This window comes from Pediculus humanus, genomic scaffold (genome assembly GCF_000006295.1).
Source record: "Pediculus humanus corporis 1103172107503 genomic scaffold, whole genome shotgun sequence".
Classification (NCBI taxonomy): domain Eukaryota; kingdom Metazoa; phylum Arthropoda; class Insecta; order Psocodea; family Pediculidae; genus Pediculus; species Pediculus humanus.
Window position 1 is genome coordinate 32,399 of NW_002987119.1, and position 17,523 is coordinate 49,921.

The 17,523-nt window shown below is 24.3% G+C and overlaps 4 protein-coding genes across 4 annotated transcripts; 2 read left to right on the top strand and 2 right to left on the bottom strand.

The window, feature by feature from the left end:
• Positions 1-5,880: 5,880 nt before the first annotated feature.
• On the top strand, positions 5,881-8,265 carry Phum_PHUM159200 (uncharacterized protein; the record flags this gene model as incomplete). The annotated part of the gene is made up of 7 exons (XM_002424847.1): positions 5,881-6,000; positions 6,080-6,526; positions 6,752-6,928; positions 7,018-7,245; positions 7,313-7,557; positions 7,630-8,100; positions 8,220-8,265. 7 exons carry the CDS (start codon positions 5,881-5,883, stop codon positions 8,263-8,265), a joined length of 1,734 nt encoding a protein of 577 aa, XP_002424892.1.
• A 191-nt stretch (positions 8,266-8,456) lies between these two features.
• Positions 8,457-10,534, bottom strand: Phum_PHUM159210 (polynucleotide kinase- 3'-phosphatase, putative; the record flags this gene model as incomplete). The annotated part of the gene is made up of 4 exons (XM_002424848.1): positions 8,457-8,639; positions 8,784-9,760; positions 9,821-10,054; positions 10,399-10,534. The coding sequence occupies 4 exons, from the start codon at positions 10,532-10,534 to the stop codon at positions 8,457-8,459; spliced, it is 1,530 nt and encodes a 509-aa protein (XP_002424893.1).
• A 776-nt stretch (positions 10,535-11,310) lies between these two features.
• Positions 11,311-14,054, bottom strand: Phum_PHUM159220 (uncharacterized protein; the record flags this gene model as incomplete). Its single annotated transcript, XM_002424849.1, has 8 exons — positions 11,311-11,342; positions 11,441-11,626; positions 11,722-12,050; positions 12,205-12,485; positions 12,593-13,057; positions 13,182-13,474; positions 13,545-13,865; positions 13,958-14,054. The coding sequence occupies 8 exons, from the start codon at positions 14,052-14,054 to the stop codon at positions 11,311-11,313; spliced, it is 2,004 nt and encodes a 667-aa protein (XP_002424894.1).
• A 2,678-nt stretch (positions 14,055-16,732) lies between these two features.
• Phum_PHUM159230 (uncharacterized protein) lies at positions 16,733-17,523 on the top strand (the record flags this gene model as incomplete). The annotated part of the gene is made up of 2 exons (XM_002424850.1): positions 16,733-16,894; positions 17,188-17,523. 2 exons carry the CDS (start codon positions 16,733-16,735, stop codon positions 17,521-17,523), a joined length of 498 nt encoding a protein of 165 aa, XP_002424895.1.

The window sequence follows — 17,523 nt, forward strand, 5'->3', positions numbered from 1 at the left end:
TTTTCTCTTTAACTTTCCTTTTTTTTAATAAATTATATTTTAAAATATAATAATATAAACTAATGGAATTTTACATCGAGATATATTATTTAAAATTAACTACAAAAAAAAAATCCAATTCCCAACTTTCTCATTTTTTAAAAAAAAAAAAAAAAATTTTAAACAAAAAAAAAAAGGAGGAAAATATTTATAAAATTTAGAAGGTTTTTTTTTTATGAAGAATCGTGTTTAATTTAGTATTAGATAGACATACGTAATTTACATTCTAAAATTTCAAACCACGTTGAAGAAAAGAATAGAAAAAAAAAATTTCATTATCGCATCAAGGAAAAAACCTTAAAAAAAAATTTTTTTTTTTAATATACCTGGCAAAGAAACGCAAAATAAAAAAATTATGTAACGACCGAATACATACATCTCGTAAAAAAAAAAAAAAAAACTCTTATGTAAGATGTAATAAATAAACAAAACAATGAAACAAACATTTAAAAAAAAAATTTATCATTATTATTATTATTATTGTTATTAAACGAATTCGTAACGCAAATGTTTTAAATCTTTTGTGAAAGAAATAAGAAGAAGAAAAGACAGGCAGGCAGGCAGGCAGGCAGGCAGGCTCAAACAAACAAAATAAAAAATTATTATTAATTGATTTTTCATTGTTACCACCATTACCACATAAAGAAAGTCTCTTTGTTTTTTTTTTTTGTTCAGTGCATCCAACCAACCGCGGAGGTGCCATCACTTCACCATCGTAAGAGTTTTAAATTTCATTTCATGTCGAAGCCTTTAGGTCAAGTTCGTTTACTGGTCCGACCTACTTCTAAGCCCCCCGTGTGTGACTTTGTACCTGAATTTAAATCTTATTCAGTCGTAATAAGTAAGTCGTATGTAAGATCGTCTGCGAACGTTACGCGCATTTAATAATAATAATAATACATTGTATTTACATACGAAACAACACAAACAAACAACAAACGATTATAACCTTATTGTTATTATTATTATTATTTTTTTTTTTCATGCACGGAAACTAATATTATTTGTTTAATAATAATAATAAAAATTGTTTTAACGTGACCCATTAAATAAAGTATATATTTAAACCTGAATTCAATTATTATTATTATTATTTTTTATTCATTTATAAATGCGTAATTTAACGTTTTTAAATTTAAACTTAAAACCAATAGAAAAAAAAATCAAGTATTATTATTATTCTTTGATATTAAACTTAATTTTTTTTTTCTTAAAGCGAAGGGGAAACATAAAGTTGTCATAACTACAAAGTGTAAAACGTTTTTTTTAAAAAAAAAAAAAACTACTTAAAAAAAAAAAACCTCTTTACAAAAAATCTCTCTCTCTCTCTCTTCCCACGCAAGTTCGATGATTCTTAAACAAAAACAAGACAAAACTTTTCTTTTTTTTTTTCTTAAAAAACAAAATGTGAAAAAATACGAAATGAAATGTTAAATTTTAATTTTACATTAGACTTCCATAGAATTTTATTAAAACAAATGTAAAACTTTTAACAACAATACCATACCATTGGAAAAAAAAAACCGGTAGGAAATATATATACATATAATAAGCTCTTAATAAAAATAAATAAATAAATAAAAGAAACCGGTTGGTATGAACACCTTTTACGTTTAAAAAAATATATAATTAAGTGCGGTTTTGTTAAAAATAACCTCCTATCGAAAAAAAAAACCCCGAACAAGAGTAAAAACAAATTTTTAATAACCAAAATCCTTATTAAACAAATAAATATTAATTATAAATTTTTTACAACCGACATAACATTTACTTAAGTCTTCATTAAACATATACACGTGTGTAAAATTCAATTTTAAACTAAAATTGTTATAAATATTATTCTGTTGGGTTTTTCAGCCGTAAAAAAAAAGTTATCAGGTTTAACGTGTACTACTACTGATTAGACACGGTAACAGAAAAATTACTCACCGTTTAATAATGGATTACATATTACAATAAAACCCTAAATATTCCCCCCACCCTCCCCTCCCCCTTCCACCATAATAAGATTTTTTATTGTCGATTTTTAAACATATTAATAATTTATTTATTTACTTAATGATTATTTTACAATATATAAATATATAAAGGTAACAAAGAGCGAATTTCATTCTTTAACGCCCTAAAAACCGGTTTCTCGTTTTTATTTTTTATTTTTTTGTCGTTGTTGACCATATTAAAGATTTTGATAAATTTTTTTTGTTGTTGCCTGCCCCTCTCCCCCTCCACCTACTCCCCACCTTATTCTTCCTTATAACAATTTAAAAATTTATATTTTACGTTTTTTTTTCCATCATTTAATAATTAAATAATTGATTGGTAAATTAATTTATGGATAGATAAATAATTATTGATATTGTTATGCTATGGAGAATTAAATGTGTTTGTTAATTTGTTTTTTATCATCTAACAGATGGTTATTAATAGACAAAAAATATGCGATTAATAACATACAATAACCAAAATCAATTTATTAAACAAAATTAAATTTTAATTTAATTTGATATTATTGATAAATTTCTTTTTAAAAGAAAATTTAAATTATATACTTAAAAGAATTGAAATTTATTCTTTCATAATAAAAAAAAAAAAAAAAAAACCTGATATGATATTTTATCGGTAAACAAACTGTTATTAATGCAGCAGCAGCAGGAGTATATTTTAAAATAAATTTGTATTTAATTAACAAAAAGTTATTTGAATTGTAACAGACAAAAAAGTGTTTAAAAGTGAATAAAAGAAAATAAAAATCAAAATAAATAAATAAATAAAATGCAAAACTTGGAAACTTTCGACACAAACCAAATTTTAAACGATACATATAGTATGCAACTTCAATTTTTGAAAATATTCTCCAAACGATATGAGAATTCACGATTACTTACAAATGTATCATTGGTTATAAAATAAAATGTTTAAATAATTATTACTTTGTTAATCTACAGACTTAAAGACTTTCTTCAAATTCTCCACACCAATATATATACATCAATAAATTAAATTAAATGAAATAATTAAAATCATCGAATAATTTTAAATAATTAAAAACAAATTTCATTACCTGGTAAAAGTTTTACTTTCGATTTAAAATAAAATTACTTTCTATATGAAAAAAAATTTTGTACACTTTTAAACAATTTAAAACAAAAAACTTTTAATAATTAAATATTTTTTTGAGTTAGATAATCAAACTCATTGTAAAAATCAAATAAAAAACAAAATTTTTTTTTTTTTTAAATTTTAAAACTGGCAAAAGACATCGTTTAATTGCAAAATTAATGAATAAGGTCAGAGACTATGTTTTAAATTAAAATAAAATGAAAAGAAATAGATATTATAATTAAAACGAAGAAAAAAAAAAGAAGCTTTTAATAAATTAAAAATGAAAATGAAATAAATAAAAGTTGAATGCATGTAAAGATGGGAAACACATGTCTATAGAATACAAACAGGGTACATTTTTTTTTTTTTTTTTTTTTTCCCTCAAGTGACGCTTGACGTCCTTCACAATTTTAACACAAAGTAAAAATAAACGTTTAACTTACTGTTAAAAAATAAAAGTTTTCTTGTCGATCCTAACCTCTTGATTGGAGATTTTGTACCAAGACCAGAATCTTCATCATCCATTATGTAATTTAATATATATATATATATATAATTTAACACACAAAAAAATATTAAAATAAAGGAAAGAAACTTTTAAAAAAAATAATAATTTGAAAGATCACCAAACAGATAAAAAAACACTTTTAAGAGAGAAAAAGGAAAAAAAACCGTTGGTTTTGATGAGAAAAAAATTCACAATAAAACAACTCAACTTTACACCTTTGAAAGTAAAATTTTTTTTGTTATCTTGGAATCCAAATAAAATTAACCATAATTAATTTTTTTTATACTGTGGCATTTATTTAATATGCGGCTGCTAAACACACAAACACACACACACACAAAAAAAACGGAATTAATCCATAAAAAAACACAAATAACTTAAAAGTATCACCAACAAACACTTCAAGCTTGTTACGAGAACTGTTGTTACGAAGACGTCTCAAATTTAGTAAATTAACAAACGAGTTTACGTTGAACGATACGAATGCCATCTGTTGCATTTATTACGTAACACTTTTTATAAACATAATCGTCATTATTTAATAAAAATTTTTTTATTTTATTTTATCATAACCTTTTTACTATAATAATAATAATTTTTTCCTTAATAAAAAATTAAATTACTTCCCTCTCTCCCTACCTCCCTACTTTCTTCCCCCCTCAAAAATGCCCAAAACCCAATGGAAAATGATTTTTATTAACCAAAAAAAAAAAAAAAATTAAATAAAAATCTAATAAAAAATATTATTTATTTATTTATTTTTATTTTATATCACGAATCGTTTGTGAATTATTTTTCTTACATAAAAAAGCATACAACATTTTTTTTTTTTTGTTCATGCCATTGAATCGTTTCCACAGAAACCAGAAATTTTAAATACAAACAAAATAATATTCAGATATTAGAAACTTTATATGAATGAATTTATATATATAAAAAATATTCTTTTATTAATTAATTAAATAAATCGAAAGAAGAAGTATTATTTAAAATATATCTCAAAAGGTAAAAGAAAAAAAAAACATTTCAGTTTGTTCTTTTTCTTTTTTCAAATAAAATCGTTGAATAAAAACAAAAAAAGAAAAATCATTTAAATTTAAAAATAAAATAAAATAATACTGCATTTTAAAAACATTTGTGTTATTATTTTTGTGTGTGTGTGTTTAATTAAAAACAATAAAAACTCTTTAATTAAGTGCATTTAAAAATAAAAATTGTAATGTTAAACTCAAAACCTAATTTATTAAAAAAAAAAAAAAAATTTTTGGTTTTAGGTTTTTAAACAATTTCTCATAATTTGATTTTAAAAAAAAATATACATATATAAATATTTTAATAATATAAGATCATAAACATTTATTTTTTCGCTTTTATTAAATTATACAATATAAAAAGCAAATTAAAACAATTCATTCATTCAATTCATTTATTTATAATAAACTATGTCAACAAAAATAATTTTTTTTTAAAATTTTTATTATTATTATTATTATTTTTAATACTTCAAACATTCAATTTTTTTTTTACTTTAATTAAAATATATTTATATTTATATATAAATTTATTTATTTGTTGTTTCTAAAACAAAAACTATAATTGGAAAAAAAAAAAAAAGAATAAAATTCTTATTTAAAAATTTACAATCGATCATTTTAATTATTTAGGGGGGGGGGAGAAAAAAAAAATCTTTCTCTTATTTAATTTTCTCTTTTATAATTATAAAATAACTTTTTCAACAATTTTACTATATTTATATATTTTTTTTTTTTTTAAAAAAAAACTTAAATTAAAATCTTAACAAAAAAAAAAAAAAAGAAAAAGAAGAAAAAGTTAAAAAAAAAAAAAAAAAAACTAAACTTATTTGAATTTTTCTTCTATATTTACATACCCACATTTTTTTTTTTTTTTTATTGACTACTTTGATGAAAATAATTTATGTAAACGTGGTAAAATATCTGGTGGGGTTTTTAAATCGTCCTCTCGATAATTAGTTTTTTTTAAAAAAAAAAAAAAATTTTCTAAACCATTTTTCCTTCAATGGCGAAAAAATCTGAAAAATACAACAAAAAAAAAAAACAATTTCTTATTCACACTTTTAAATATAAAGGAAATAATAATTATTATTATTTAATTAAAAATTGATATGATGAATATGTTGAATGTAAAATTAGATCTAATTATTATTATTATTATTAACATTTCCTTTCAAGTAAGATTTTTATGCGGATAGAATGCAAACGGGAAGACCTCCGTCAACGCAAAGTTTTACAAATAAAACAGCATCGAGAATGTCGACGGGTATGATGCAGCAGCCTCCGAGGACCACACAATCAGTTTTAGGAATGTCTAACGTAATTATTACATTTGAGGAAAATAAGAAAAAAAAATTCACGAATGAATTGGAAAATACAAAAATATAAATTATTTCAGATCAACGTTTTGGACAGGCCGATCACACAGCAGGGAGTTGCAGGTTTGCGAATGTCGACGTCAAGTAGGGGACCTCAAATCAGACAAGTCAAAGACAAGCGTTACTACGAAGGATTGTTGAGAATGAAAATGAAAGACATACAAATGGAAATGAATCGTTTAAATGAAGAGATCGAATTGGAAACTCAACAGCAAGCGACTTCGCAAGTCTACGAGAAAAGAGTCAGGGAAATTGCATCGGAATTAACGGGATTGCAAGGTCAATTAGCAGACTATAATTTGGTTATTGATAAAGTCAATACGAACACGGACAAAGCGCAAATAGATGCGGAAACGGAAGAATTAAAAAATGAAAATGAAAGGCTAACAGAAAATTTAAATGAACTCTTTGAACAAAACCGAATGAAAGAAAATCTCATTCAACAACTCGAAGATGATGTACAAAATGTATGTGTTGAGTTAAAACACGTGTTGCTGTATTATTATTATTATTATTATTAATATTACTTTTTGTTTAAATTTTGAATCTGATTCTCATCAATTTGAAACAAATGTCAAAAAAAAATTCTATTTTTTTTTTTTTAAAATCTTTCGTAAATTAGTACATCTACACACAACATCAACATCCGAAAAAAAAGGATTAACAATAATAATAATAATATTATTTTACAGGAAAAAAATGTGACCTTTAAACTCATTGAAGAAATGAATGAAAACGAAAGGAAAAAATACCAAGAATTAAAAGTGACAAATGAAAATCTTCAAAAAGAAATTGATGAAGACCAGCAAGAACTTGAAATGTTGACGAGGCAAAAATTAGATTTGGAAGATAGAATTTCAGGTTCCCAGGTATTTTCCTCCCTCTTTTTTATGAAACCTTTATCAAATAAATAAAATTCAAGTAATAATTTTGATTCCCTTCCCTTTTAATCATTTAGATTAAACAAGAAACTGTGAGATTATATTATAAATTGAGAGAGAGAGAAGATAGAAAAGCAATATTGTTGGAAGAGGAAAAAACGAGGTCAACACCGGCACAGGAAAGGGAAAAATTATTGCAAAAAGTTAAAGAAGATAATGCGGAAATGGCCGCCATTGACAGACAAATAAATCACATAAATGAAGAAATAAAAAAAAAAAAAGATGAATTGGAAATGACCGAACAGGTATGAAGGAAAAACAAAAAATTTTTCTTTTTTTTTTTTTTTTTTAAAACTGATAAAAGGTTAAAAGAAACCCCAAAAAAAAAAAAAAAAAAAAAAAAAAAAACATTTTCGGGATTTGGAAAAAAGTCAAACGGACAGACATAAAAAATTTAAAGAGTTAAAAAAACGGGAAGAAACGATGGAACAATTTTTATCAACTTTTCAAGACTCGGAAAAAGAAGAAAATGATAAAATACAAGATTTAGAAAATAAAATTGTTGAAACGCTGGAACGAATGAGTAAAAATTTAACTGGAGTCATAAAATTGCCAAGGTAAAAAATGTTTTCAGTTGCAACAACAACCAAACAAATTATGTTTGCAAATTTTTTTTTTTTTTTTTACAGTCGCGATGAATTTTACCTCATGAAAGAAAATCTAACGCTCAAAGAAGAAGAATTGAGAAAATCTAAATTAACCGTCGAAGAATTAAATATCAAAAGAGAAAAATTAACCAACAACATGAAAAAAATTGAAAATTTGGAAGAGAAAATCCAGGAGGAAACGGTTAGCCTCCGTGAAAAAATGAAAAAAATGGCGGAAGAAATGAACACGTTTTCCGATTTGGACGATTTAAGGAACAAAGCAAAGGAAAAAAGGGAAAATTTATTACGGGAAAAAGATGATTTGAACAAGAGCAAAACGTCTCTGAGCAAAATCAAAATGGATTTGAAAAAACAAAACGAACAAATGACGAAAGAATTAAATGAAAACGAAACTTACGTTCATTTGAACAATCTTGAAAAAAAATTACAACTGCTGGAACAAAATAATAATTCCGTTAAAGAATTCATAGATGCGAAAAAAACGGAAATGGAGTACCAACCGTTGAAAACTAAAGTTTTGCAAAGTCTAAACGAATTTAATCAAATTCTAATTACGAATCAAACTAAATAATTAAAAAAAAAAAAAAAAATTATTTTCCGATATTTTACAGTGGCAGTAGACAACAAACGATCCTTTCATTAATTTTATCGCAATAATTAAATGGCGAAAAGGTCGTAACTATTGTAATAAAACGGCCATGATACGAATTAGTTAACATTAATAATAATAATAATAATAATAATAATAATAATAATAATAATAATAATAATATTAAACACGTAAACTGCATTTGATCGTATTTGGTTTGTTTAATTGCTTTGAAAATAAAAATAAAAACCAAACTTACTTATTTTTCGAGCAAAAATAATTTATACAATTTTTCTTTGTCTGGATTTTTAAAAGTTGGCCAGAAATTTATTTTTAATATTTCAGAAAATCCTTCTGCATAAGTTGGTTCTTGGTATTTAGACGCATAAGTATGTATGACTACGTCAGTTACGGCTTGTGCCGGATCTGTCAGCAGACGAAACTGAAAAAAGATTTATTATTATGAAAAGAAAATATAACATTTACTCGAGAAAATTTGACCTTTAAAAAAAATAAAAATCTCGTTTTTAGATTTTGTAATTTAATTTAATTTAATTTTTTTTTTTTGTAAATTAATATTACTCACCTTGTTGTTATGCTTTGCATGTTGCAAACTGGTATTCATTATAAAACATCTTACTACATTTGTGTAATTTTTAGCAATATCAATGTACCTCTTTCTAGATTCTATATCTGGATTAGTACTGTCAATAACAACCCTTTGCTTTTGATCTAGAGCTTTTGTCATTTCACTCGCACACTTGCTCCATCTTTTCAATAAATCTCTATTGACCGATACGTAACCCGCGGGCGTTAAATGAGTTTTAACAAAATGTGATTTTCCAGCTCCTGGATAACCGACTAATATAATAACTTCAAGTTTATTTAAAATTACTTGACCCCAAGAGGGTTCGCACAAAGGAACATCACATGGTATAGCTTTGGGATCGAAAACCTTAATTTTGAAAGGTTGCATTTTCTTATTTAAAAAGTGATGCTCTGGAGTTAAAAAATTTAATTCTAAGTTTGTGGCGAATAATATATCGGAACAAGAGAAATCTTTTTTTTTCCAATAATTTTCTTCTCTTCCTGCAGCATCCCCACAATAAAAACTTTTGGCCATATCAATTTTTATGTTATCGTTTCTTTCCATTGCAGCTTCCCACATGCCTATAGCAGGTTTTCTATAAATCGAATGTCCTGTCGCTACAAATACTTGCATGGGCAAATTAAATTTTTTTACAATGCATTCAATTTTACTTTTGAAATCACTAACACTTTGTTTTCCTGAAGATAATCCTGCTTGATTTGTAAAAACGAGGATTTTATAAGATTCCGCATGCAATTCTCTTAATTTGTTTAAAACTTCTTCAAACATTATTTTCCAATCATTTTTATTTTTTGGAAAAGTTTTACCACTTGAAGTACATATAATTGTATTATCTAAATCATATGCTGCAATCAAACTAGAAGAAGTCACTCCTTCAGGAGTGTAAATTAATAATTTACCCTCATCAACTGATTCCCAAGGCGCACTAGAATTTAATTTAATTTTTTTAGCAACTGGTCCATTGTCTTCGTCTGAAATTTCTCTTATTTCTTCACATTCTTCCTCTGTGTTACTATTTTTTCTACTTGAAGCTACATCAATATTTTTATGACTCTCTTGTTTATTTTGTTCGTCTGACTCAAATTCAATTGTATGTACAAATAAACCTAAAAGAATTTCAATTCTATCTCCATGTTTGGCTGTTACTGTTGTATTTTTTTTAAGAGCCATTCCATTTAATCCACATGTATTTCTTCCAAGTTGTGTGACTTTAACTGTTCTTTTACTGTATGATGCCTTTACTTTAACTAAAAATAAACGTTTTGCTACATGTAAACTAAAGGAAATACAATAGCATAAAATTATTTTTAATTGTAATTTATTGTGATTTTAAAAAAAATTTCTTTTTAATCAGTCAGATTTATAAACGCGCATTATTATTTTATTTTAAAAATAAAACTTTTTAAACAAGTACTTCCATAAAAAAAATTTCGCAACGAATAGTTATAGTAAACTCTACTAATATATTATGTCAATCTTAATTATCTAATATTGTAATTATATGAATGTCGATCCAAAAATTATTTTAAATTATGTAATATTGATTAAAAAAGAATTTGAATGATTCAAAATGTAAACAACTGTCACCTACTTTGATTTCTGGAGCAACGAGAATCTTTTATTTTAGTATCTGGACCTCTTCCAAAAATCATTTCTTTCTCATCTTCTAATAAGAATGGTTCATGAGTATTATCGACACATTTTAAATAGCACTTAATCGCGCTCATTTTTTTTTTTTACAGTTTTAAATTTTATACATAAGCAAATTAAGTTTATTTACGGCCAAAACAGCGTCAACATTGCCGTAACTTGACGTGTCAGCGGACGTGACCATAGAGTACGAAAAATATTATCTATGCATATTTTCGATTAAATATTTTAAAAAGTAATAGTAAAATTTAAAAAATTTTTGTTTTATAAATAAATTTAAAGGATGATTTAAAATATTAATTTATATTAAATATTAGTTTTAAAAAAGACAGAAGTAATTAATTAATTGAAAGAATTTTATTATGATGCAAATTACTGATACTGATTTAAAAATTTTTTATTATAATAATTGCCAAATTTAAATATATATATATATTAAAAAATCTTAAACAAATTTGTTTTTATCAAATTTTATAAGACGATAATGGCAATATTTATTTTAACATTTAATAAAAAAAAAAAACAATTTTAAATTACATTGCTAATTTTTTTTTTTTTTTTAAAACTGTTTTATCCAGTTTCCTTTGAATTCGAATAATTGTTAAAACACAATCACTGAAACTTTTTTTATGTTTAAAACCTGAAAATAATTTAATGCAAATTACTATATATACACATAAGTATGCAAGAAAATAATAATAATTTTAGTAGGGTTTTAAATATAAATAAATAAAATCATAAAACTAATCATTTTTATTTATTTTTAATTGAAAATTTTTTTTTTTTTTTTGTTTGTCTTAATATCTTACATACCATTTTTATATACATTTTGAGTAGTACAGGCCGATTTACCTCAAATGAGGACAATGCTGTTTAATGATAGTCCTAGAATTATCAGCATGACCTGAAAAAAATAAATAAAATAAATTGAAATTAAAATAATACAAATTAGATAAATTATAATTATGTATATAATTATATACCTAGTTGCAATTCAATGTATAATGCTAGCATAATAACTTGTATGGGAATGTCACAGTTTCCTTTCAACATCCAGACATGCTTTAACGTTTCTCCTGATTTTTCATATTGACCTCTAATTGCAAAAGCCACAGCCAAATGATACTGCATTAAAGCTTTGGCAGTCAATAAATTATTTGGATACCACTCTAAAAAAAAAGAAAATTTAATGCAATAAATAAATGAAAGTTTTATTATAATCCAAGTAACTATTTAATGTACGATAAAAAAAATTTTTACTAACCTTTCAATGGTTTTGAACTTTCTTCTACGCAATCCTCAACAGGTACAGGCAGACCAACACTCAAATCGGTTATTAATTCCGGATTTAAATGCTCCAGAGCTTCTGATATTTTATCGATAAATATACAGGCTTCAGCTGCATATAAGTGACCTAACATTTTGTGAACTCCAGATAATGGTTTTTGTTGTAAAAGTTCTTGGGCATAATCTAAAGCTATTATATGATCACCTAAACAAAGAGTTACATAAGCAGCCGCCGCAAGTACTGAACATCTTAAATTTTTCACTTCTGTTTCACCAATGGGGTTTGAAGGCGCTCCATAAAAAGCACTTTTTGTTCGGAAGACTTCAAAAAAAAAAAAAAAAAAATGATAATAATAATTAAATTATTATTTTTTTTAAATTAAAAAAACCAATTGCAACAAAATATGTCAGACATTTGTTTAATTTGATTAAAATAATATTTTAAATTTTCAATACATACTTTTCTAAACTTGCTGCTGTAGGCTCTTGAATGGGTGTTGTTCGACCGCTGTGAATTTCTCCTTTTTCATTAGTTGGCAATAAATGCAAAGCATTTCTAACACACAAAAAAGCAAATTCTAAAGTTGGAGCTGGTATGGCGTACGATTGATACTCATTTGTGTAATGGATATCTTTAGATAATTTATTGGCGATAACTAATTTCCTATGCTGACCGCTTCCAATTACATTTTGAACTAAATCATTTTTTTTCACGTGAATATTAAAATCTTCTTCATTATTCTAAAAAAAAAAAAAAAATAATAATAATAATAACACTCGTATTTACATTTAAAAAACATAAGAATTTACATATTAATATTTACTAAATAATTTGTCATACTACTTACAGATTTATGTGCCATTATGCAGCATTCAGCCATTCTAAGCCACAGTCTAGGGTTCATATGATAAACTTGAACAGCCTCTGTTAAACAATCAAAAGCTTGAGAAGGTTTCCCAGCGTACAACAAAGCTACTCCTAAATTATACATTAATTCAGTTAATTTATTAGAACTAAGAGTATATAAAGGCCTATTTGATAATTCCTCTGGGATTTCAGGTTTAGGGAAACTTTTTATAGCTTCTTCATTTTCTTTAATGGCTTTTTGCAAATAAAAACAAGCTAAGTTTGGCTTTCTTAAATAATGATGAATACAAGCCATATTGTTGTAATACAATATGTTAACCGATTCCCCAGTGTCCTTAAAATTGGGTAAAGTGTGATTTAATATTGAATTTAATACCTTAATGGATTTCGTATAATTTTTTTTTAAATACTCTAGATTAGCCTTTAAAAATACTGAAGCTACATTCTGGAACAAAAAAGAATTAAATGACTTTAATTTGTAAGGTAATTCAAATTCGGGTGATACTTTTAAAAAATTCAAATTTACAATAATATTAAAAATTTGAGTGATAGTAGCTTAAAAAACTTACATTGCCACCTGTTGTCATTATAGTTTTCAGTTCCTTTTTACTTCCTTTTAAACATTTATTCATTAGATAACACCTAGTTTGACATTGTAATAACTTTAGCCTAAAAGCATCAGTTGCTGCATCGAAAACTATAGGTTTTTTCTCGGCAGGTTCCTTCTCAAGCACCTGAATATTTTTAGTTGATGCAAATTGACTAGTAATGTAACTGATATAATCTAAAGCAGTATCAACTTGCCTCATACATAATAATAATTCTACTAGCAGTAAACACACTTTGTGAGCTAAACTTTCCTCTAAAGAAATAGAATAACATTAGTTGCATAAAAAATAAAAATATGTTTTTTTCTAATCAATAACACATACCCATTGGTTCGATAAATGTGAAAACTTCTTTTATTACTTTTAAAGCAAGATTGTATTGTTTAAGGTGAAATAATAACACAGCATGATTATAATATAAAAAACACTGCTCTACATCATCAAGTCTAACAACATCGTCACCATTCCATATAGGTTGAGATCTTAAGTTTGCTAAATTTTTTCTAAATTGATCGGTTTTTTTTAAACTAGATTTATAATATTCTGCAACAGCTTTATTGTGAGCTACTTTAGAATCATGAGTCCAAGTTGCTTCTAGTTTTGCCAAGCTTGTTAAGCAAGCTGAATAATTGCCTTTTGTAAAATCTAAAAATTATAATTATATTTTACATTGTCACATATAATTATTTTCATATGCATATAAATTTGTATTTACATTAACAATTCAAGTAAGGTACCTGATAAAGCTGATTGAGCCAAATCTTGTTCTTGATCAGAAACTACTAAAGCTGAACTACCATGACTTTTGCTTTTAACTACTTCTTTACTTGCCATAGTTAAACAAACCAATGTTGTATACCTTTTTTATGTAAAATTACTTTGATAAATATCAATTAATTATTTAAAAAAAAGGAATAATCACAATAACGTTTAATAAAAAAAAGAGCTTAATATTTAAATTTAATATTAGAAAAATAAAATTTAAACCAGTGTTTAAAAAAAAATTGTAAATAACTTAAAATTAACTATTCACTGGCATTTGAAAATATAAATATGGCGACATGATAAATGAAGCGGTTAAAAGTTGGCAGAACTGAAAAGTTTTAAAAACTTTTCATAGATGTCGCTGTTTTGATTATTTTATCACTCACTAACGTACGTCCTCATTAAGGTATGTAAAAACTTGAAAATTATTAAAATAATACAAAAAAACAGTAAAAATATTTAAAAACTAATCATAAATCATTCTCAAATAAATAAAAATAATAAAAAATATAAAAAATTTTATCCAATTATTAATTATCAAATTTTAGTTTAAAAAAAAAAAAAAAATTTTATCCCATAACAATTGCTTTCAACCTTATGTAAAAAATTTCATTCTTAAATTTTTAATTTTTTTTTTTATTTATAACAATTTAGAAACATTGATTTTAATAAATTAAGATAAAACGTGGATATTAACTCTTATTGTAACATTTAAATAATTAATTATGTCAATTATAAACATTTTAAAAAAAACCTAATTACAACTTGCTAATTTTTTTTTTTTTTTTTGTTTAAAAATATTGAACTTTGATTTATTGATATTTTAATTGTCAAAACCAATGTAAAATATTGTTTATTATTTTGTGTAAGGTAAAATAAAATAATTTGAGCTATGCAAAAAAAAAATAAAAAAAAATTGACTTTTAAATTTTTATAAAACATAAAAAAAATAAAATATTCAATTTTTTTAAAAAGAAAATCATATATATAAATATATATATATATATATATATTTGTATGAAATTTGCATGATTATTGTATTTGAATAAAATAAATCTGCATCATAGGAAATCTGGTAGTGACAACACTTGACCAACGGCCTTACCAATTTTATAAAACACACACACACACACACACACACACAGATTCTGTTTTTCCATGTCATTCAAAATATGCTGAAAAAGCATATTATTAACTCATATGAAAATTTATGTCATTTCGAATGTTAAACATAAAATGTTTTTAAGGGATTTTCCGTTATTCCAAAGGGTTGAACTTGCTTTTCTTTTCTTTTCTCAGAATCTATGAGAATTTCAAATGTATTTGACATGATTTATAATTTAACCAAGTTATTTATAAAAAAAAAAAAAAAAATTAAAAACAATTCTTTTTTTTTTTTTTATTTGAGAATGTACATTTACACATACAAGCATATTTATTTATTAATTATTATTATTATTATTTTTACATTAGTTTATTAAAGTTGAAAAAATATTAATTGACAAGTTATGAAAAAATTCAAAAAGAAAATTCTTTCTTCATTTTTCTTTTTCAATTTAATATTTTTATTAAAAAAATTAATTAATTGAAAAAAAAATTTTATTTAAATTTTAATTCATTTTCAAAATTTTGATACATAATTCTATTTTTTTTTTTAAAACAAATCCTCCATTAATAAATAAAATTAATTAAAATATATTTTTAATTATTTTTTTAAAAAATAAACAATTGTCAAGACTAAATAGTTATTATTTAGTTTTGAGAATATTTTTTCATTGATTAACATAATTAAAATAAATAACATCATTTTAATAATTTTTTATTAAAATTAGTTTATTTATTTATTTATTTAAAAAAAAAAACAAAAACTTCACTGCAAAAAAAAACATAAATTTATTAATTCAATATAATTTCTATTGTAAATTTTTATACCTAAGCAATTATTTTTATTTATTAATTTTTTTTTTTTTTAAATATATATTTTTTCAACTTATTGAAAATAATAATAATAATAATATATATTTAAAAGCAAACACTTATTGAAAAACAGAAAAAAAGTTCATTTTATGTGATTATAATTTCTCCAGAGCATAGGAAAATAACAAAGTGAGTTACAAAATAACACAAGGAGGAGCATTTAAATTATGACGTCACATGCGCTTTCTCATCTCCAGTTTCGATTGGTTTAAAATGTTAAACTCCAGCCAACTGAATATACAGTAAGTAAAATAAAAAAAAAAAAAGAAAGAAAGAAAATAAAAAAGAGAAAAAGAAAATAAGTAAAGTAAATTAAAATAGAAAAAAAAAAAAAAAAAAAAAAAAACGGCTAGCAAACAATTGCGTTTCAAAATCCCTTTTATACTTATTTACATCAAATCACATAAATGTGATTGCTTCATCCCCAAAAACACCCCCGATAAGTTTATATTTAAAATATTTTATCATTTTCATTTTGTGTTCGCGATCGTGAAGGTTTTCTCTCTCTCTCTCTCTTCCCGTGTGTGTTCGGGTTCGAGTGTGTGTGTGTGCGTGCGTTTTAATTTTTAAATAAAAATTTCGGGATTTTTTTTTTTTTTGTAAAAAAAAAAAAAAAAAAATTTTTTTTTTATTAGTTGGAAGTTTTTAGTGGTTAAAAAAAAAATTTTTTTTTTTTTTTGGAACTTTTTTTTTTTTTTTTTTTTTTTTGGAAAAATTATGGATAATTATTGAATGTTTAATGATAATAATGATGACGATTTCGGTTTGAAATGTCTAGTTTACCGAGTGGAATAGACATGTCAACATTAATGACACAACATTCAGTATTAGGTGCGATACCGCCGGCATTTTTTTTAAGAGCATCCGAAAGATATCAGAGAACTCCAAAATGTGCCAGATGTAGAAATCATGGAGTTGTTTCTGCTTTAAAAGTATGTTTTTTCTTATATTTTTTTTTTTTTTAAATTATTTATTTATTCATTTATTATTATTATTATCGATATTGAAATTTTAAATTTACAATGAAAAAAAAATGTCGGCCGTGAATAATTTTTTTTTTTTTTGGTATTTTAATTTTATGTTTTCTCACGTTTAAAATTTTCTTCATTAATAAAATAAAAAAATTTTTAGGGGGAAGAAGGAGGGGGAGGTTAACAAAAAAGATTTTTACGTAATGAGTAAAACGAGAGGAAAAATTAAACTGAATTTTTTTTTTTATTATTAGGGTCATAAAAGATATTGTCGATGGCGAGACTGTGTTTGTGCCAAATGTACATTAATAGCAGAAAGACAAAGAGTTATGGCAGCTCAAGTTGCATTGCGTCGGCAACAAGCTCAAGAAGAAAATGAAGCTCGAGAATTAGGTTTATTATATTCAACAAGTTCGGGTCATCCTGTTGGACCCCAACCGATTCCGAGCACATCTCCTTCTTCTCCAGAAATTGGATTAACTTTATTACACAGGCCGATACCGGATGATGGACTTCCACCATCGGAAACGGAAAGAGAAAGAGATAGCAGAGATAGTAATTCCGATTCAGAAAGTCCCGGTAATTATTAA